At 36.9% G+C, this 22,888-nt stretch overlaps 2 protein-coding genes across 3 annotated transcripts in view; one reads left to right on the top strand and one right to left on the bottom strand.

Moving 5' to 3' along the window:
- Window positions 1-8,975: 8,975 nt before the first annotated feature.
- LOC122074879 (ethylene-responsive transcription factor ABR1-like) lies at window positions 8,976-10,934 on the top strand. The gene is made up of 2 exons (XM_042639866.1): window positions 8,976-9,730; window positions 10,004-10,934. Exons 1-2 carry the CDS (start codon window positions 9,232-9,234, stop codon window positions 10,750-10,752), a joined length of 1,248 nt encoding a protein of 415 aa, XP_042495800.1. The 5' UTR covers window positions 8,976-9,231; the 3' UTR covers window positions 10,753-10,934.
- Window positions 10,935-16,837: 5,903 nt separating this feature from the next.
- LOC122072951 (26S proteasome non-ATPase regulatory subunit 12 homolog A) overlaps window positions 16,838-22,888 on the bottom strand; it is an 11,626-nt gene continuing 5,575 nt past the window's right edge. For both annotated transcript variants that reach the window (XM_042637395.1, XM_042637396.1), the window contains 6 exons: window positions 22,173-22,272; window positions 21,962-22,074; window positions 21,702-21,855; window positions 21,538-21,615; window positions 17,273-17,491; window positions 16,838-17,170 (listed from right to left, as the gene is read on the bottom strand). In XM_042637395.1, coding sequence (XP_042493329.1) covers window positions 17,273-17,491; window positions 21,538-21,615; window positions 21,702-21,855; window positions 21,962-22,074; window positions 22,173-22,272 — 664 coding nt within the window. In that variant the 3' untranslated portion in view covers window positions 16,838-17,170. The remainder of the gene's footprint in view (window positions 17,171-17,272; window positions 17,492-21,537; window positions 21,616-21,701; window positions 21,856-21,961; window positions 22,075-22,172; window positions 22,273-22,888) is intronic.

The following is a 22,888-nucleotide window of genomic DNA, read 5'->3' as shown; positions in this document are numbered from 1 at the left end:
TTTTTCTTTTGTTTCCATTTTAACCATGGTCTTAATAAATTTAAGTCAAGGGAAAAAGGCTACAAACACTGTCATGGTGTACATTTCTCTCACGGTCTCTCTTCTTCTATGAAACTCTTTTATTACCTCAACATGTTGGTTGCTTGTTGATCCATTGCCCTAAATCCAGATGTCTAAGAGATGAGATTGAACCATTTAGGGATCTAATTCCGGTCACTTTTGAGTTGAACCGTATTATTCGATTAAAAAAAAAAAAAAAAAAAGGATATAATCAGAAAATCAAGAACCTTTTTGGTGGATAGTTTTGTCTAACCCAATTTGGTGAGACTAATGATGTAACCAAAGTACTCAATTAAATCAAACGAGGCCCACTTACCATGGACTCTAATACGGTTTTGCCGACTTCCTCAATTACTAAGTTAACTTTTTTTTTTTTTAAATATAAAAATTTCGTCCTGAGCCTCAAAATACGATTCCATATGTCTCCATTATCTATATCTTAGTGCTACACTTAGATTCCTAAGAGCCCATGAGACCGCGTGGTTGAAATGTTTCATAATTAAAATGATGTATCCTATTAAATTGTTTATGTTTATTCTAAATTTGGGTATAGGACACGTAATCTTATATGTTATGAGAAAGAGGAATGTCCACATCATTTTATTTTTTGCATTTGTTAAAATAAAAATTTCAAAACAAACATGATTATGAAAAATTTTAAACATTCGACTAAAAGTTTAAGAGAAAACTATTAGTCAATGGTCAAAATTTAAAAAGTTTAAAACTAGATTAAAAAAGCAAACATGATATGAAAAATAATAAATATTCGTCAAAAGTAGGGCATATTAAGAGAATTATCTATTAGTTAGTGGTCAAAATTTCTAAATTTTTCTCGGACATGCCAAAAAAAATTTAAGAAGTATCCTTTATCCAATAAGAAAATTGGGTATAATAAAGATATGATCCAAACAGAATCATAGAAAAAAAAAATTAGAGCATTGATGTCTTTCGCTAGCCAAACTTTATGATCTAGGGAAACAATTGTATAATGAGATTTTTCTTTGTTTTTTTATTTTTTATGAGGGAGCTATTTATTGACAGGAATATTGAATGGGAACATACAAATGAATTGTTCCAGAATCCATAGCTACTTATACATGTGGAAAAAAAAATAAAAAACAAGACTCATGTACCTCTTTCTAGTAGTAAACAACCAAGAAGATTCCTCTTAGAGGAGGTAGCTTGTAGCTACTCTGGAATCAATGGATTGAGAGTAAGGGATCACTCAACAAATGGCCAACCACCAAGTAGCTGGGAGGAGAGATGGACGCAGAAACCAAGCTTTCATTGAAGTGGTGGTTCGAATCTTCTTTGAATTGCAAGAATAACCCAGTGAATCATACCAAAAGGGTGCATTTTTCTCATGGGATGGGGCCAAGTAGAGCTTCAATTGGCTTGGTTGAGATAGATTTTTTTTAAAACCCCAGCTCAACGTTAAGTCCCCTTAATTCAACCTAGGGCCAACCCAAATCGATGTCAAGTTGAGATATCGCAGTCCAAGCCAGCCTTATCAAGCTCAATTCAATCTAACTTAACCCTCATTGATTATAACTGGCCAGGTTGGACGTTTTTTACCTTGGCTGTACCAATTCAGGGCTAGGCAAGGTTGAGTTAGCAATTAAAAAAAATCAAATTTATGATATTATTATCTATAATTATATTATACATATAGCGATATATATATATAGACCAGGCCCGACCTGGATTCAACATGAGGCTTGACCCCGCTCTACCCTAGGCTTAAAAATCTCAACCCTAGCTTAACCCTAGGCTGAACAACCCTACTTAGGCCCTATTGGACTTTGGACAGGCTTGGGCTTGCTCGTGCTTATCAGGTCAAACGTGCACTCTTAGGTCAAGCCTATAATGTCTAGGTGATAGAGCAACCATAGTACATAGTGATATACACAAGTGCACCAGTGCACCAGTGTCAAGCATATAGAATGATATGGTGACTTTAACCATCGGATTCAAGAGAATAGTGTGTAATTAAATTGATCACATGTAAAATTTCAATCAAAAAATTTAATCCGATGGTCTCCCATATAACGACATATACTATTAAATATATGTGCAACTTTCAATCAAAAAATTTAATCACATGGTCTCCCATTATATAATAGCATATACTATTATCTCTATGTATGCCCAAGCACCCTATTTAGAAATTTTCAACATTTGACCAACTCTGAACTAAGTTGAAACCACCTAACATACCCTTCCCAAGGAAATTAGTGCCTCTCCATGAAGTCCAAGAAAAACACTTCCCAAAGTTCTTAAAAAATAGTTCAATTAGGGTTTTGCTCCATGTCCGTACATATGACAAATGTTGATCCATGGGATTGTCATTTTCAATATGAAACTCCGTCTCACATTCTTGTATTTTTGTTATAAAAAAAAAAATCTTATATTTTAATATTTTTTCTCTCTAATAAAATGAATAAAAATGGATCATTTTAGGTGTCACCATGCCCAGTGAAGTAGAATACTTCACTATTTGTAATTTTACAATACATTGATTATCATTCTATGTGATAAGGGATCACACATACATTTCAATGGCCAAATTTTTATCCAACATTATGTAAGGAACATTATTTAACAAATGGAAATGAATAAACAGGTTAAAAAAAACTCCCTGGTCAGAAAGCGGTGAATCTTCACATACATGAATGTACGTGAACATCCCTGGTCCGGTGGATATAGCATCTATTAAATGAGGAGAGAGAATGTACATTCACATACATGAAGATTCACCAGACTCCCCTGGTCATGCAATCCTACATGAATGTAGGGATGTCAACCCCAAGCCTGCACTGGTTAGACTAATTGGACCCGAACATTTAAAGAATGACTTGACCTACACCGATTATTAAATGTGATGGGCTCAAGTCCAGCTCATTTATAAATAGTCAGTACACAGTACAAAGGGTAAGCCCGACGGCGCTTGACAGTTTACAAGCCCGACTCGACTCGACACATTTAGCCCGACCATTTATATGTATATTTAAAATTTTTTTTTTGAATAGAATAGAATATATATTGATTTTTTTTTTTTTGTCAATTATTGAATGTAATTAACTGTAATATCTTTTCTAAATTGTTGATGATTTAATAAAATATGTTAGAGTATCTTAAATCTAAGACAATCAAAGACTGTTTATTACCCTATTTAAGGCCCAATTATAGACCGATCAACCCAATTAGGAGAAGACCAGTTAAAGCTCGACTCCAGACTACACCCAACACGAGACGATTCATTCCTTAAATAGATAGGTCACGATGCAAGGGTATAAATCCTACCGATTGACACCCCTACACATGGGTATCGATAGCTGAATTTATTATATTTAATTTCAAGTTTTGGTAAAATTATCAAAATATCATCAATGAATATAAAAAGAAGAAAAAAAAAACTTCCTGATTATGCAACCCTACATCAATGTGGGGACCAATGAAAATGATACACATGTACATCAATAGGGATCTCTTTCTCTCTCTCTCTCTCAACCAAATTGTACTTTCTTCGCGGCCCTCCTTGCTTCAAATCCAAATTGTCTACCTCAAATCGCAATACGACAAAAAGCACCGAATCAGTATATATATATATATATATATATATATGTCTTTTAATAGATCAGTAATTAAAAACAGAAGAATCCCGAAAGAGGCCAAAAAGCCAATTAATCGGATATTTACTCTTGGTTTAATGTATCATATCTGAAATCGTATCAAATACCAAATACTATATCGGTTGACACCTTACTTATCGGTCCCCACCAAGGTTATAGGTACTGGTATTGAATAAGACCGATACAGGAAGCCCATTTTGTATGGTGACCACTAGGTTATCTCACAGTCTACGACTCTACGTTACACCCCACAAGAGAGAGTGCCGTGTCAAATTGATTCCCTAGACTAAAAGCACTGGAACATTCTTCTCACTATGTTTGCCAATCGTTTTTGACTGTTGTATTGATAATTTTTTTTTTTAAATAAAAATATAATTACAATAATATGAAGTGATTGCCATTTACATTGCGTATAGCATTTCTTTGGGTACACCTGGTTTGGCAGAATTCAATGGATCTTTTTTGAGGAGTTGGATGACACACCTTCACCATTAACAGTTTAGATTATAATATTTATTTTATTTACATATTATATGGGTTAATGTTATTAAATTAATTTTAATTTAAAAAAAAAAATTTAAGTTCTTAAGTCATTAGTTTTGAATTGGCTTTTCTAAATCGAACTCCTTTATCTGATTAAAATCGAACTAAACTAATAGCGAGTGGGGTTGGGCATGCTGCTAGTTTTCTTGGAACTAACTGTTGGGCTAGGATTGGAGGGACATGGGGTTCATTTCCAAATGATAATGTAAGATCAAACACCAAGAAATACGAATAATAAAGAGACAATAGATCCATATGACACAGAGATTTAACGAGGTTCACACACCAGAGTGGTGTGCTATATCTTCGATCGAAGAAGAAGATGATTCACTATGCAGAAGAGAAATTACACCCTAGCAGCGGCGAGAAAAAAACTCGCCCTAAAATCCTAGCTCAAAAAACCCCAAAATACAATGACTTTCTCAACAAGCAACAATACATTATATGTACTAGGGATGTCAATTCCTAAATCGAATCGGTAAAACCGGCCGGATCGAATCGATAACAACACGGACCGAACCGAACCGAAGCTTTATTGGTTCGGTTCGGTTTTGAGTATTGCAACCCCGAAACCAAACCAAACCGCACCGAAAATCGGATGAACCCAAAACCAAACCGAAACCGGCTCAAAACTCAGACCGAAACCGAAACCAAACCGGTAATAAACCGAAACACTCCATAGTTTTGTATACATTTGTGTGGAAAGTCAAATCCAAACTAGACCAAAAACCAAAACCAACCCGGTTACAAATCGATTTAAGAAACCGAAGACAAACCGAAATCAAACCGCACCGAAACCGAAACCAAACCAAAACTGGAATTTCCTTATTGGTTCGGTTTCGATTTCAACTTTCCCACACCGAAACCGACTCAACCGGGACCGAAACCGAGCCGGACCGACCGATTGACTCCCCTAATATATATTCCAAATCGTGGGTCGACCCATCAGGTCATGGTCGATCCGGTCGAACACGCCCCCGCACCCCGACCCAACCCCTCTGCTTCCATCACATATCTCATAAAATTTTTCATTCGGGTTGCTACCAAAATATATCGGATCGGGTCAATCTTCAAAACGGGTCAAGAATTCGAGACAAACTTAACAGATAAAAAGAGGAGTGAGAGGCTATGCACCCTAAGAACATGCCCAACCTTCTCTTGAACCAATAAATGAAGAAAGCGAGAAAATTGATTGAAATGGGATTGAATTGAGAAATAAGAAGAAACCCTAAAAATCAATCAAAAATGAAACCAATCGACTGTTTTAGGCCATTAGGCAGTGGATCAACACGCTATCAATATGGGATGAAATCTTTCATGCTAAGCAAATAGGAGTATGTACAAAAAGAAGTATTGCACGATTCGTATGTTTGGGAATTCAAATGTTATGAAAAAAATAAAAATATTTGATGACACATGATACCAACAACGTGTTAATCATTCTCCCGTATATTTATAAGAAAATACAAATTTAAAATCTAAACTTAAAAAATTGAAAAACTCTTATGATCGAACTAACAATGGAGTTAGAGGGAAATCCATTGGATATTTACATAAAATAATGTTCTCCAAATAACTATTTTACGTGGTGATAATAAAGCCATAGAGGAGTGGATAGTTTTTTATTTTATTTTTGGTAAGCAAAGAGGAGTGAGTAGTGGAATTTGAATTTCATTTGATATAGTCTATATTGGAACCCGACCAGATGTAGAAATAATTATTAAGTTATAGTCCACACAACACGTTTTACATGTTAATCCATCTTCCATGATTGGTCAAGAGTGAAGATGATGATGATATGCAAAAGAAAGCCCTAATTTGATTAAGAATATTAGATGGTTATATCGCATGGATTAATTATTTATTTTCTATTTAATTATCGTAAAGTATGTTAGAAACTGTGATTAAAACTTAACAAGAATTACTAAATAGTAATTATAATGCAGTTTTGTTTAGATAGGATTAATGCATGCATGCATGCAAACGTAATTCTTCTCTTTAACGTATAACTCTTCTTCTAATAGTCATCAATTGAAGACAAATGAAAGACCAACCTCTCTCTCTCTCTCACAAATCGTCTGCAACCGTTGCATTGATACAGTGAACATCAAGTGACTGGGAGTTCTTTGGGCTCATGTCCATCATCGCACCTCATCGCTCACTGCAAAAGATGTAAACTCCTCTCTCTCTCTCTCTCTCTCATTTATCCAAAGAGAACATTAATGTTTTATAAAGGTAAAAGTTTCCGTCCATAAAAAGAATATAACTATTGGGGTGTCATTGTTTCTTTTACTTTCTATTTCAAAACCAATGATCAAAATCTATAGATTAAGAGAAGAGATGGTTCTCCGATCAAATGACATAGAGGAGCACATCAAAGAGATCCGACAAACAATATTATTCATAGAAGGTAATGAGGTTATTTAATGTAAGAAGAGGTTTTATTATACCACTATACCCTATTTTGTTATAAAGCTTTCTAAACCATTACAATGATCTTTGGTTTTTATTTTTTATTTTTTTTTGGTGGCGGGGAGGGGCGGAGAAAAAAGAAAGATAGATTATGTTTAACCTTTTACTTACGCAATGGCGCTAAAGCACTGAAACTAGAGAGTCGAAACCATTACCTCTTCGGATCCCTACCATCTACTCTCAAGTGGAAGCGGGCTCGAATAAGTGGAATCGGCAATAGGATCAGCGTGTGTCCATTCCAATTCAGCCAAAATCAGTCTAAACCCTATGAATCAAATATGAATCATCCAATTTATTCGATTCCAACTCGTCGAACCATGACCATTGTTAGTTAAAACGGGAATGGCAAAAAAAATAGAAACGTACGGTACGGGTTTTAAACAGATAAAAACGATGAACGGTACGGTCAAAAGAACAATAAAAAAAAATAGGGAACGGCAAACGGACGAAAACGAACGGTACGAGTATTAAACTTGTAGTTTTCAAAAAAACGAAACCAAAAAAATGGTAGTATACTCATGCAATTTGAGAGATTATTACCTGTATACATACATCTAATATTCCAAAAGCTCTAGGAGTCCCAAGATAAAATAGCCCAATGGGCTACAAGAAAATGAGATGTTGCTAGCTTTAGCTTCTCTTTACTCATTGGGCTATAAGAAGATGAGATTTTTTTCCTATAAATAGTATGGAAGTTAAAAATCAAAAACCAAGTATCATATTGTCTTCACTCTTCACTTTTACTAATAGGTTTTTTTTTTTTAATAAAATTCCTATTTTACCCTTAAAAAACAGATACGCATTTAAAACGGCTGTTTAAAACGGATTCTTTTGCCGTTTCCATTTTTTTTCGTATTATATAATAATATACGGAAAAACACGTTTTAAACGGTAAAAAGGGGAACACGTTTAAAACGCGTTTTAACTAACAGTGACCATGACTAGCAGGGTAACATGGGATTATAACGATAAAGTTGGGTTGAATCCGGTCAACTTTGACTTCTGATAATTCAACTTTTAGCCGTCAGATCGATCCATATCAGTTCATCTGGATGGTAAAAAAAGACTGATAAATATTAAAAGTTTTTTTTTTTTTAAGGGAGAAGATAGTGGAAGTCTTGCTAATGACCCCGAGCAATCCGTCGTGTCAACTCAGCTTTCAAGTCACATTCTTGTATTATTTCCATTAACTTTTTTTTTTTTTTAATGATTTTGACTTTATCAAACTTCAACTTTATCCATTATGGATTATAATAAGATTTTTTCTACCACAAAAAGAACAGAGAGAGATTATAACAATCTTCCATTCTAAAGATTAACCATGGATTTAATTATCACTACTAGTGATAAGCATCAAAATCGTTTGCAGTGAGCTGATGAGGTGCATGGCCGGGCTTTCTCAGCCGTTGGATTATTATGGCACCTCACCGCTTGCTGTATACAATTTTAACTCTAGTGATAATACTGATCGTCACGATAATATCATAATCATCAAATTGAGATAAGGCTGAATTTATTGTTATAATCATTGATATCAATACGTATCAATCGTATTAGGATTGATTCTTAATCATTTTTCGTCGAAAAGTGCCACATTCATGTTGTATTAGCCACGTATCGGTATTAGTCACAATCAAGTTTCTAAGTATTGATATCTGATTGAGTATTGATATCAAATCATATCGATATTGGCCTTGGCTGATAACAACACCTGGCCATCCTTCGATCGGGTATCGATATAGGATCAAGGGTACAATTATAAAATATCAATTTTTTGAGAGGTAGGTGGAAACGTTGATCCTGGATTAGTGTCAATATCAGATCAAGTGTAAAATCGTATAAAAACTATCTAATCTAAGTCAATACAAATCGACCCAAACCAATATCGTATAGTATTGGTGGAAATCGATACCAACCCGATTTCTAATCCGATCTGATTCCCAAGATTTAAATCCTTGTTCACAGATAATCCTGATACAAATCGGCTGATTCGGTCAATCCGATACCGATTCCTAAAACCGTGGACAAATAATAGTAAATCCCAATGGGCTCTCATAATGTAAAACTCCCATCCCATGGCCCATTTTTTTTTTTTTCCAACCCAAATGGGCTTTGTGTCGGCACGTAAAGAACTCCCAAAACGATCTGTCTCCCTCTCTCTGTTAACTCACCGACATTCCCTCAAAAGTACCAGAGAAGAGCTTCTAATTAGTTCTCATCATCTTCATTAAGACAGTCAAACCTACAGAGTGTGAACAAATAAATCAGGCGGCATCTTTCCGTATCCAATTTTGCAATTTTTATAAGAAAGAAGCAAAAGAAATGAAAACCCAAAATCTTTAATAGAAAGAAGACTCTGTTCATGGCGGCGCTACTGGGTTTGAATTTTTCTTTCATTTATATAGTCGTTGGTTCTCCAATTGATTTTTCCATGATGGGTTGCTGAGATATCATCGAAAGAGAAAATTTTGTTAGGTCGTTCGTGCGAAATTCACCAGAGTCAGCGGTTGAATTTTAAGCTTTCATGTGCTTATTGAAGGTGGCGAACCCAGGAGATACAGGGGAGTATGAAAGGTATTCGACGATGGTCGATGAGGGAGACACCGATGAAGGTTCCTCTCAGCAGCCACCGCCACCACTACCACCACCACCACTACTATCGTCGTCGCCGCTACAACAGGGTATTGTAACAGTATCGGCAGCATCGATGTTTTCGGGTTACAATCAAGAAAGAGAGATGTCGGCGATGGTATCGGCTCTAACTCATGTTGTTTCAGGTGGAGGATTGATGTATCAATCGGATTTTAGTTCTTATGTTCCATCAACAAGTTTAGGTTCTGCTTCTGCAGCTTCACTTTCACCTTCATATATTACTATTTCCTCATCTTCATGGGGTAGTGTTGGACAGAAGAGAGGACGTGATGAGGAAACTAGTGGTCAGCTTTCTGATTCACTTATGAGGCTCTACAGAGGTTTTGGTGATTTCAGAACTTCACAAGGAGAATCCTCCTCTGTTGTTGCAGGTTAGTTTTCAATAAAAACCCAAACTTTCCTTTGTTATCACCATAAAAATCCAATTTTTTTCTCCCTTTTCTGGTATGAAATTACAGGTCTAGTTTGATAAGCTTCACTAATTCTAGAATCTAAATACTAGATATGAATATTAACTTCCCTTCTGAATCTTTACCATCTCCACCGCAGCACCGCTCTGCTTGAGTTAGCAAGAATTCTAGAACTCTCTCTCTCTCTCTCTCTCTCTCTCTCTGTTTTTAATATATATATTTTTTTGTCTACAGTGAAAGAAGAAGGTCAGAGCTCTATAACGACAACTACTGCAGTGGCAACTCCATCCATTACCAATACCAGAGAAGATCAGAGAGCTTCTTATGGAGAAGGGGAGGGAGAGAGGAGGAGAAGATACAGAGGAGTAAGACAAAGGCCATGGGGTAAATGGGCAGCAGAAATAAGGGATCCACACAAGGCTGCAAGAGTTTGGTTAGGGACATTCGATACAGCAGAAGCAGCTGCAAGAGCTTACGATGAAGCTGCTCTTAGATTCAGAGGGAACAGAGCAAAACTCAACTTCCCAGAAAACGTTAGATTGATGCCTCCAACGCCAATTTTTCCAGGTACCCAGTTAACCGTTTCGGAACCTCCAACGACCCTTTTGCCATCTTCTCAAACGCATCAGCAATTTATGCAGTCTCAACCGCTTCAGCATCAGTTACAGATTTCTGATTTAAGTGGAGATTACAATGAATATTCACAGTTGCTTCAGAGCTCTCTTGATTTTCAGAGACAGCCCACAAGTCTGTTAGAGCAGATGCTATATTCTTCACCTTACGTTGCTGCTTCACATTCTTCTTCTGTCACATCTTCGATTTCCTCTCCATCTTCTGCATCGTTTCCTCTGCTTTTCGATAGTCATCAACAGATGGGTTATTTCAGGCATCCACAACAGAGTCGTGAACATGGTGGTTCTTCAAGTTTTCCAACACTTCCGTGGACGGATTCCGAACATTATCCCTCATCATCTTCAAGTTGATTTGTGCTTTTTTTTTTTTTTTGGGTTCTGATTTCATTTCCTGTTTTTATTTCCTTTTATGATTTTGATGCGTTTGGTACGGATTACCAACACTGTTCTATTGATTTTTCTTGCTTAAAGAAATAGGATTATTTAAAAAGGAAAAAAATGAGAAGATGAAAACAGACATTGTTATAGCCTAATTAGCTCTGATCTTGATCCATTCGATGTTTACATTTCTCTTAATCATCGAAGGAGAGGTACTGTACAAACGTCACCTTGTCGGATTGTCTGTTATTTGGCTCACAAGCAGATTAATCCATGAATTTTAAAAAAGAATTACGACTTCCATTCAGAACTTCCTGTATTTGCTTGTTCTTCAATATTTTTTGATGACATCAGAGGGTGAAAACCCATAAAATCAGTTTTAGAGTTCAGACAATTTAAAGGGGGTTGGAAATTAGAATTAATAAATTCATGAAAGGAGAGATGGGTTGACAAAGCTAGTGTGTATTATGGATGAATGATGGGTGTTTATAGAAGCAAAAGAATATGTCTTCATCTAATCATTCATGAAATGTGTGTTAAAGAGTATAGGTTGACATCAAATGAGACCGGGTCACCTCCCTAGCTATGGATTTATTTACCATTTCATCTCACATAAGAAAAATTGCTAATATCCAAGTTCTCGTTACACTCGCAGTCAAATATATGGAATAATTTATCTTTTATTTAAATTCAAAAATATTCTCTTAATTTTTAATATTTCCCGAAACTACTCATCAAGAATAATAATTATTATTTTTTTTTGTTTTTAGTGAACTTAGGTAGTAAGAACTTTATTTCATCTCACATCATCTATGGGGTGTGGAGACCACCTTTGGCTATGGGGAGTGAGGACCCTAGTTAGTTAATTCGCGTTTAAAACGCGTTTAAAACGGCGTCCCGTTTTTTTGCCGTTTTAAACGCCGTTTGCCGAATTTTTCACAGAAATTCGGTAAAAAACGGGAACGGGGCTATTGAAAGTTTTTTTGCCGTTTTAAACGCCGTCCCGTTTTTTTGACAGTAAAAAAACGGATTTTAAAAAATATAAACGTTTTAAAATAGAAACGTTTAAAACGGGGCTATTTTTTTTTAATTGTTATCTAGGTATTTAGAGAATTATTATGCCAATTTATGTCTATATATTGCCGTTTTTTTGACACCGTATTATTTAAATATAAACGTTTAAAACACGTATCGTCCGTTTTTTATTTTTTTTCCCGTTTTTACCGTATTTGACCGTATTTTTGACCATCCCGTTCACGTTTTGATCCGTTTAAAACATGCCCGTACCGAACAATGTTTTTTTGCCGTTCCCGTTTTAACTAACAGAGGTGAGGACCACACCCTCATGGACAATGTGAGATGGGGTGGGGTGGTTATTTGCCGGGGGGGGGGGGGGGAGGAACCTAAATCCCTTGGGGTCTTTGTTAGTTCGGTCTATCAATTTGTAAGATCACGAGTGGATCCAATTTTGAAGAAATTGTATATCTTGAATTGAACTAAAACTATGAAGCTAGAAAGGGAGATCCTCTGATCGATGGTGACAGTTGATGAGATTTTATAGGTATATATTTTGATTATTTCATTCAATAGGAGAAGTATTTATTATTATTTTTTTGTGGTGGATGACTTACCACACTATCAATTTGTTAGTTTAGATTATAAAAATTTCTTCATATAATAAGATAGAAGGATAGAGCAAAGATTCAGCAATACCACCAGATTATCATTGCATATGTAAACCTAATTGAAGTTACGTGAAAGATCATTAACATTAACAAAGGGGTTTACTAGAAACATAGCAAAGAGAATCCTATTAAAAATTAAAAAATAAATAAAAATATTATTATGTTTGTTCAACTACTTCTAAGAATAAAAATGGATCATGTGGAAGATCATTTACGTAAGGAAAGGAACTTACCAGAAACAGAACTAAGAGAATCGTTTTTTTTCTTTTTTCATTTGCCTTAAAAAATTAGGAAGAAAAGTTTCAATTGTCCAGCTAAGGGTATCCATGCTTTAGGGATTCGGGAGAAGGTTTTTCCCGATGACAATGGAAGAATAAATTTGCACATTACACCAATTAAGGTTAAAAAGAATGATATTATCCATACGAGATCCACATAAGAGCTACATAATCAAAATAGATGAGAGATTGTCAATATGGATTCCACTATTTATTATGCGGAAGCCTTTTTTCTCTTTTCTTATAATCCACAATACTCAAAATACTCGTTATCAACAAAAAATCAAAATATTTACAATTACTTTGATATTGTAGAATACCCTCAAACTCATGATTTTGTATTTAAAAATGTCACCACCTCATCGTACCAAAGATGTGTCACAATAATAAGAGGAATTATCGCTCCCCTCCCCTCAACTATAGCTAAATATCAAGTTCCTCCACGTTTTTTAAAATATTTCACTCCCCTTCCCCCAAATTAGAAGATACTATCAATCGTGCCTTAGCATTAAAGATTGTTTTTAAATGACTGTTCTTTTTTTATTATTCCCAAAATACCCCCATCTCTTTAGTCTTTAGACAACACATTCACCAATCCTGAGATGCAAGGAAGGTTTTGGTCATGGCCGCCTTAGCCGTCATTGGGTTCTTCTTGCTGGGGTTGAACAATGGGAACCCCTGGAGACACTGAAGGTTCGATGCGCTACTGAGGGTCACTACAGTCGCTCCGTTGCAATCTCTCAAGTCCAACACCATTCACAAAACACACACACACTAGCTTGTTGCAAACCGCTACACAGAAATACAATATTCAGTTCCTTTGACATCTTGGTTGCAAGGCAGCAAGCTGCAGAGGGAAAATAAGAAAGCATGTTAACCAAATCGAACTTGAAAGAGCTGATATGTATATCTGAGCCTGTGTCTATAATTTTGTTTCTTTGCTTTTCTGACCTATCAAAAAAAAATATAAGTTGCAGAGGAAAAGGAGAAGGAAGAAGTGGGATGTGATAACGAGAGGCAGTGATGGTGACGCAATGAGTAGAATTGAATGAGGGGTTGTGTAGTGCTGTGGGGTTGAAACAGGGGGGTACGAGAAAGAGAGGTTGAAAGTTGAAACAAGGGTCTGCAAAGGCTCGGAATGGGGTGTTCGGCTCTATTCGATCTTCTGAAGCAATTCATTTTAATTTCTCGAAGAATTATTTGTTTGTTCCTTGTCACTAGTTTCATGTTTAGTTCAAGCAATTCATCTTCGGAAGGTTTCCGAGGCAGCCTAGGTGTTTTGATTTCTTCGTAGTTGAAACCTTTTTCAATCTTTTTAGGAAGGTTTCGTTTTAGGGCATTGGCCATGTGGAATTCCCTTAATTTGGGTATAGGATCAAAACTGTTAAGAATGTCTCATGTTGAACACTGTATTGTATTGGATAGTTTTATAAACCCCAACAGTGCGAAGTTTGGTAATGAGAAATCCAAAGAGGGAGAAGATCAGCTTCACCGAAGATAGGGCTTCAATTGAAGGAGGAGTAGGTCTTCGATTTTGATCAAGATTAGGCTTTGATTGAAGGAGTAGGGCTGGAGTAGGGCTTCACTTTGAACTTCAGGAGTAGCAGGGTCTTCTCGATGAGAGCTCCGGTGAAGAACACACGGCGGACATGAGAGTTTGGGTTCCTCCTCTTATTTTGATCGATTATGTAGAGGGGCATTTAGGGTATTATGAAAAATAAGATGGGCACTTAATAGCAAAAACTAACATTGACTCATTGTTGATAGAATCTTTTGATTTGGGGGGAGGGGAGTGAAATATTTCAAAAAATGTGGGAGACTTTGATATTTTCCCAAAATTCAGGGGAGGGGAGTGATAATTCCTCTGATAATAATAAAAAATAAAAAAATAAAAAAATAAAATTTGTGTTGGGTGACTTGGTTAATTGGTAGAAATTTCTTGAGAAGGGGGTTTACGTATAGGTGAAGTATGCTTTGTTGCAAATTTTATATATATTTTTTTAAAAAGGACATCGTCATAGGTGACGTGGAAGCACACGTGACACTCTTTCTCTGATCTGAGTATTCCCACTGTAGATATGAAGCTTCCTAGGAAACGTCAGCATCTCAATCTCAATCTCAATCTAAAATGACTCAAATCTTAATCTCTTTGGTGCCTTTTTAATAAATGTTAATGTGCACGTGTTTCAATTTTAGCATCTTTTAACTTTTTCTTTTTCCTTTTTTGCTTTTTCAATTAAAGTGGATATGGAAGGGAGTGAGGGGGAGGGGGAGGGGGAGGGGCTTTGTTCGGGTCAGACATAAGAGTTAGGTTGCCTGCCTCCCCCAGTTTTAGCAGGACAAAGATACATGTAGGAATCGATATCGAGAGAGAAAGAGAGGGCTACTTGTCATAACCTTGGATGGCCACGTGTCAACTGTTTTATCTGATGAAACCTAACTTGGGTTGGATATTTATGTTGTGTATCTTAAAGGTATTAAAGGTATTGTATTGGTCATATCAGTCTATACGTATACTCAATTTCCACATGATGTTGATATTGTAACAATGATTACATAGAAGGGTAAAATGGTTAAAAAAATCTAAGGTATCAGCATTTTGAAGATCTTGGTATAGGTCGAAACTGTAACTTTGGTCTCAAGACAGATCAATTGGTCAATCTTTTCAAGTTCAAAAACCTGCTTCAAATCTAGAATTTGAATATATTAGTGTAAGACAAGGTTATAGGTATTATATGGATCACCTTGATACCAACATCTATACGAATCAGTTGCAATGGGTTGCTTCGAGAACAAATATATATTTTTTGCTGATGCAATTGATTTATTTAGATACCCATATTAGTATCAGTCTCTGACAATACTAAAACGTATCAACCAATATGATACCAATACCCTAAACCCTGGCGTAAGATGTAAATTGATCCCTTGGCATCAACTCTTTTTTTTTTTTCTCCCTCGCATAAAACCCACACTAGGGCCAACAAAAGGGCCACTGGGCCCTTGGATCACTTTTATAGATTGGTCTTGTAATGATTTGAAAACTTCAACTTTCTGGGCTAGCATGTAGATTTATATCATGAGGAATGCTCTACTGTTTAGGTATTTTTGTGGGCTTCACATATATATGACCTAGCCTGTGTAATTTGAATAGACCTACTCCACTGTAATTCAATCTTAGGCCTGAATAAGTCAGTAGGCTGTCCAATCTTGGATGGTTGATACAAATCTATTAGTTTGGACAATCTTGTTTTTATTTCTATTTTTTCTTTCTTCTTCCTCTTTCTGGAAGGAAGTAGAAAACTCATTACCTCAACTATAAATAACTTCCAATAGAAAAGTCTATTTGATGGAGTTCAAGTCATTTCTTATACAAGGAATAAAGGTGGGGAACCCTTTCCTACCTGCTGGTTATTTTTTCTGAGACATGGATAAAAATATTGCATTTCAATGCGCACCCATGTTTTGGGATGTGTGTCTAAGTCCTCCCAACCATTGGATGGCTAAGTGGGCATTAATTGAACGACACTTAAGTTGGAGATGAACCAGATCTGAATTCAAATACTCAAATGAAGTTTTCTTTTTCCCCTTTTGGTTAATTGAGCGACACTTGAGTTGGAGATGAGCCAGATCTGAGTTCAAATACTCAAATGAAGTTTTCTTTTTTCTCTTTTGGATAAACACTCGGATGAAATATTCATTGGATATCGGATCGAATTCAGATAGTGAATATGCTAATTGGGAGAGTGGTGTATTAGGTTCGAATTTGCTCTGTTTACATCTTCAGGAGAAAACTAGTATCATATAGCAAACAATATCGGCTTATTGGTTCATAACCAATCATGGTTCCATAAAATAAGACTGAAATGGAACATGAGGGCACCCCATATGTTTATTTCCTACAAATCTCTCTGGTCTATGGAGAATAAAGGGAAGGGAATTTCAAAATTTCCTACATCAGCTCCAAAAAGAAAAAAAAAAAAATCCCTGATAAAATCAAACCTATACGGAATTTTTCTGAAGCCACAAGAGGCTACATGTTAAATCCATGGATGAACTGCTGAAAACAATTATCATATCTTCTGTGCGGAACAGTTAGCTCTGCAAATCAACAAAGTTTCCTTCAAAAAAAAAATATTTTTTGCTTGGCCACAAGGTTGGCAAAACGTTACAAGTGCAGAAATTTTGATCCATGGCTAGCATTTGCTCGGCCAAAAAGTTCCATAAACAAGGGTAGAACTCCAATTTCTTTCCATGACTAAAAACAATGATGTTTGTATATTGGTAGAGAGTTACCATGTATGCATTAAGTATACAGTGTTCCTAAATTCAATCCACTTCAGAGGGCACCAAGTTCTTGTTCCATTAGGCTGTCTCAATAGACCAATCAGACCCACTCTGGCGAAAAAGAACTGATTTCAGAAGAACCTGTAAAATAGAGGATAAAACATACACATGACACCTCTTAACAATATTCAAGTTCAATTTTTTTCAAGGGGGTGGAGTGTGGGGGGAAGAGTTCTCACTCACCTAGACTTTCAGAACAGCTTTGTGGACCATGGTTTCTTTGTGGATTTGATGGCAACTCTTCTCGACAAGATCAAGCAGCTTCTCCAAGTTCATTGCCCATGAGTTGAGAACGTCATTGCTGTCCTTTGCTGTCTGGAAGCAGACTATTCCCATGGGCCTGTCTATCTTTGCCACTAGCGATTTGGTTACAACCATGTCTGAGAGGTGCTTCTCAGCTTCCTAAAAGAGATTTGGAAATGAAAATAACTGTTATGGTTCATGAGCTACTACAGTTAACATAAAACAAAGTGGACAGAATCTCGTTAATGAGTTTCTGTAGCTACCATAAAATTATCCTTGTCTTATATTAATGTTAGGAGGGATACAAAGTGAATCATGCAGCTACCAACTTCCAATTATAGGACAGAAGCATATGTCTACTAAAATGCCCATGTAGTGTAATAATTACTGAGAAAAAAAAAAAAGCCCCGGTTAGAAATAGCTTGCAGAGGTTGACCATACAATTAATTCCACAGATTGTCCACAATGGATTGTTTTGGCAACATCCAACTACCACTTCTCTACAAGAATCTCAGTCAAGCTAGCTTCATCTACTTTATATCACAATGATCCAGAAGATAAATGCATGCATGGCCTTAAGTTTCTGTTTAAGAGAAGAAAATAACAGATCCCAATATTCAATCCCAAACAGAATATTTTTTGGTCATTACAACTTATGAAAATGAGATTAAAGTGCAAAATCTACCAATTTCCAACTGGCCAGTTGAGCAGGCACATTACCTGGTAGTGCATACCCTTCCTACTAAAAAGGCCATTACCCGGTGCTGGTCCCACCTATGCGGGATCCTGGGAGGTGAGTTTGGAGTCGGTCCTAGCCTTTGGCACTTTTGTGCAAACCCCATCCTCAAGATTCAAACCCAGGCATTTTCCCTAGCATTTGTACAGTTCCTACTTCTATCATGAAATGGCCGTGGAAAACTGAACCTGATTGAAATAAAATGGCAGAAAAACCATCATACTGTTTCTTAATTCCAGTCTGGTTGTTAATGGGGAGCCTGATCTCTCAAGTCTAAGAGAAGAGAGGGAAAGGATCTCCAACAATGAGAAGACTCTGCACAAAATAGCATTAATACCAGAAACTCAGAATAGAAGGATCATAGGAAAAAATCTACGACAATTAAAGGGCAGGTCAGATGGGGTTGAAAAGTCAGTCGAGTACTCTTCAGAGGACTTCCTCAACCCAACCCCGGATTTCCTGCTGACAAAAAAATCTCAGCGGTCTGAGAACAGTTTAAGGGAGAGTACTTACAGACCTAATGACATTGGCAAACCAAGGCAGAGAACCAGAACCCGATTTCTAGTTTGCAAACTCAGAAACTCAGACCAGAATTCAAGAGAATAGATAATTAGGAACTCACAGACCAAATTTGATGCAATTCTGGTCGGAGATACTACAAAGTTGTAACAGATTGAAACGTCTGAAAATACTAACCAAAACAGAGGATCCACAAGCTTTAGAAAGGAGACTGAGCTGGTGTGCTTAAGCGAATAAATAGAAAATTATGAGGGATTATAGTTGTCATGACGACAAGGCAAACTTTAGTCAGTGGCCACGCACCTAGGCAGGTGCCACCAAAAGAGTGCATATACCAAGGGATTATAGATGTAAAATATAATTCTTTCCTTAAGATAAAACTTTAAAGAAAAGAGAGGGGGGGGAGGGAGGGCTTGTATGTAATTTTTTTTTTTTATTATTCCCTTTTCTTGTAAATCCGAGAAGGCATTGTATTAATTAAAAAAAAAAGGGAGAGGGTTCCCTAAAAAGCAGCATGGCCCCTACACCAGCGCATGGGCCAATGGAAGCACAGGTGGAAGTATCAACAAGTGCCGGATTTTTGCCTTTAATGAGGGGTGGGTTGGTCATTTCGCCCACCTCTGTGTCTGGGTGCAGGGGCCACGCTGCTTTTCAGGCTTTTTCCCGTAAGAATATGTTTTTTATAGTTATAATTTAACAAATGAAACCCAAACCCATTTTCTCTTCTTATTCCTTAGGTCAACAGTGGAAGAGGTGGACATTGCAGCGCAAGTTCTAAGCATGTACCTCCCTCCAGCAGAGGCACAGCAGCAATGGCTGTTGCAACTACAACGACAGGTGCGGCTATTGTCACTGTAATCTTTCCAGCGGCAGTGGGAGCTGCTACTGCTTCTCCCCAATTTTTCCTTCTTATTATCACATTCTTTCTCTGGTTTTTTCTTCATTTCCCCATTCTTCTTCCCCTCCCCCCTAAATGCAATCCAGGGTTTCAAAAACCCGGCTTGGATTGCTCATGGGCCCACCCAATCAACAAGACTTCGAGTTTTAAAAGGTATCGGCAGTTTGGTAAATAACCAGAAATTTCAAGGGGTGGTTAGGTAGACTAAGTGGGCAAGGAAAAAACATAAGAAGTAATTAGTATTTATTGTTCGGGGACAGACTTGGAAGCGAAGTTAAAATAAAGGTCAGGGGGTAATAAAGGAGAGAAGAAGGGGTACTTGTGTAACAAGAAGTAGAGGATAATTAATAGGAAACCACGAAGCTTGTCTTCAACCTCGCATCAAGCAAAAAAGGGTGGAGAACAGGTACAGGGTTCAGATGAGATTTCTCCTTCACCACTAATCAGTTCCACATGAAGTTTCAGGCAAAGGAAGCTCCATGGATCCACAACTAATAGAGATTTAAATCTCTGGATATATCACTGGCGGTACTTGTAGTTGCTGTTCTGAAACTCGGGTGCAATCTCAAGATCGATGAGGGCCTCGGAGCTGGAACTTGGAGGCTAGCGTAGCCTGTACCAAAGGTATTTCCAGCCCACATCTTAGGAATAGAAGAAGGAGATGGGAGAGATTGAAAATTAAGATGGAGGGACTGTTGGTACCATGAAAACGGGGTACAGTATGGTGAAGCTAACATATAAAAGGAAAAAAAAAAATAGGGTAGAAGAAGAGGAACTGATGTAGATCAAAGTATGATGAAGAAGAGGGTTAAATAGAAAAAAAAAATTAAATAACTGTTCACATGAACAGTACCCGTGAATACTGTTCACATAAACAGTGTTGTGAACCCCCATATGGACTGCTAAAGCAAGGTTCTAAAAGACTTGGTTTCTTTCCCTTATTATTTTATTCTTCTTGTTTAGAAAGCAAATAAATTCAGATTAGGAAAGTCTTTTGTTAGGAAGTTGTTTCCTTTTCTTTGGTTTCCTTTTTTCCTTAAGTTTCTATTTTTGTAATTATCTATTTGAAGGCGTGGCTGAACCTATATAAAGCCAACTAATGTAAGTTTTTCTAGACAGCAGATTAATGATATTTTGTGAGCTTTTGCTTGCTGATTTGACCCGAGAAAGGTTTGTTTCAACAGCTGAGATAGCTGTGGGTGAGAGGACCAAGGCTGAGAGAGCCTACCCACACCCACATTTATCCCATCGAGTTCTTCATTCTTCTCTCTTCTTCTCTTGTGATTTATTCCACTATTGCTGTGTGTTGTGAAGTTATTAAGAGAGTAACTGAGGGTGATTTCAAGGTTCATTACCAGCTTGAAGTATTGGTGCTATACTGCACCACAGAAGGGCCTGGCGCAACCTTGGAGTGACTTTTATGGGCAGGAATCGAGCAGCCATAGTTTCCTCATCCTTGATGTGCTCCAGTCAAGCTCTTGGGGGTTTGATCGGCAACCCAAAAGGACCACTTGACCAGAAACTCAGGTCCAGCCAAGGCCAGTGCTCGAAGTTCTCTGAAATCTCCAGTATGTCTCCTATTTCTGCCCTAAAATTAAGAACTTGCATACCTCTGAGATCCTTCATCAGAATCAACCAGGGTTTTGGGGTTTTATTAGGCCCTACTGGGACATAAAAAGCATCTTTTGTCACTTTTACAAAATACTTTTGGTAATCTGAATACTCATTTAAGTGCAATCAATTAAGTAGAGAAAGAAGTTAAAATATCCATATTATTAAATTAGGATCTCAGCTCCAATGTTGAGACCAACAATTTTCATTAGCTAAACTAAGGCTATTCACTAATAAACCACTAATAGTAAAAGAATACCATTCTCATATGCTAATAATAAACTCCCCAGAATAGTCATTTCTCTTTGTAAAAGGTATATTAATCATCAAGTATGGCATCATGATAGCAGACCAATAGTAGACAAAATAGAATGAGGAAACACATGCTGAACATAACAAAAGGACAAACTCAAGAACATAAAACACTAAGCAGCACCAAACCTGGACACTGAGGCACAACAGCTCCGCAACTCTTTTCAGGGTAATCCTTGAGTAATATTTTGACACAACCAATATGTTCTGCAAGCAGACATTGCCAAAAGAATTGAAAATCAGTACGCATATGAAGTGACAAGTCAATGACTTCAAACAAATAGGATCATTACATGCTCAATAATTCTCTGTCTTAGATCTTCTGCAGCCTTTTCACCCAAAGAACCCCCAAGCATATTCTTCTCTTTCTCACATTCATCCTTATATGCCTCCCAAAGAGCTGTCCACTGGATCACCTCCATTGTGACCAGCTGCTTCAAGAGCAACCTGAGATGGTAAGAGAGACCATACACAGGCATAAGAAGAAATGAAGACACAAAAGAGGAAAAAGAAAAATGCCACAGAAACAGTAAAAAGATCAGAAAAGACATACCTAAAATTTGGAATTTCAGAAAGATTCTTATCTTCTAAGGTTGAGTTAAGAAGACTTGACTGCATTGGATCGTGTGGTGACAGCACTAAATACCAGCAAATTTTCCGTAGCACCTAAGAGAAGGAATATAGTCAGAAAATTACCAAGCCTAGGACGAAGTCATCCAAAAGACAAATCTTGGCGGAAGAATAAACTCAACAACTGCCACTACCGGTATCCATTGCGCTGGATCTTTTCTCACAGAAGGGATCTCATATATTGCCTTGTAGCTACGGCAGATTTCAAGGTATTCATTATTATGGGAATGGTACCTACACAAAAGAAATGAAGCCAATTATATCATTGTTATTTCAAGTAACACCAAATACAGTACAACCTCAAATCTCCATTAAATCAGCCATTTTGAGTTCAGCATAATTTGATTCCATTCAACCTCCAATATAATTTTGGATGCAAGCAATGGGCAAAGTAGGTTTAGTTATAGGCCCCACGTGTTGGGGAAATGAAGAAGAGTAAAGCAAAGAAAATGAGCAGTTCCTTTCTGCCAGGCTACTCCAAACTGCTTTGATACAATGTGAACTTCAGGTTAAATATTCTAAAAATCACATTCCCCTAAGATTTCCAAATTAAGATGTGCACTGGGGAGATGGTTAAATTGAGTCAGACAAGCCCAAATACAGGCCAGTTAAACCATCCTCAATGAGGCATTCATATGAGAAGTGCCTTAAACATCAATTTTCTTATTCAGATTTAGGATGTTCTGCAAAACCTACCCCTTGTTTCTTTTTTGACTATTTCTTTTTATTTTCTCTTATCATTCTCCGCTGTAAGTTAGATACCTTTTAACCAAGTTAATCTATCTACCTTACTATTTCCATTGTTGCCTCTAAATTTGTTCACTCCCCCTCCTCTTCTCCCCCCCCCCCC

This window comes from Macadamia integrifolia, chromosome 3, assembly GCF_013358625.1.
Source record: "Macadamia integrifolia cultivar HAES 741 chromosome 3, SCU_Mint_v3, whole genome shotgun sequence".
NCBI classification, from domain to species: domain Eukaryota; kingdom Viridiplantae; phylum Streptophyta; class Magnoliopsida; order Proteales; family Proteaceae; genus Macadamia; species Macadamia integrifolia.
This window is presented reverse-complemented; position numbering and strand designations above follow the sequence as displayed.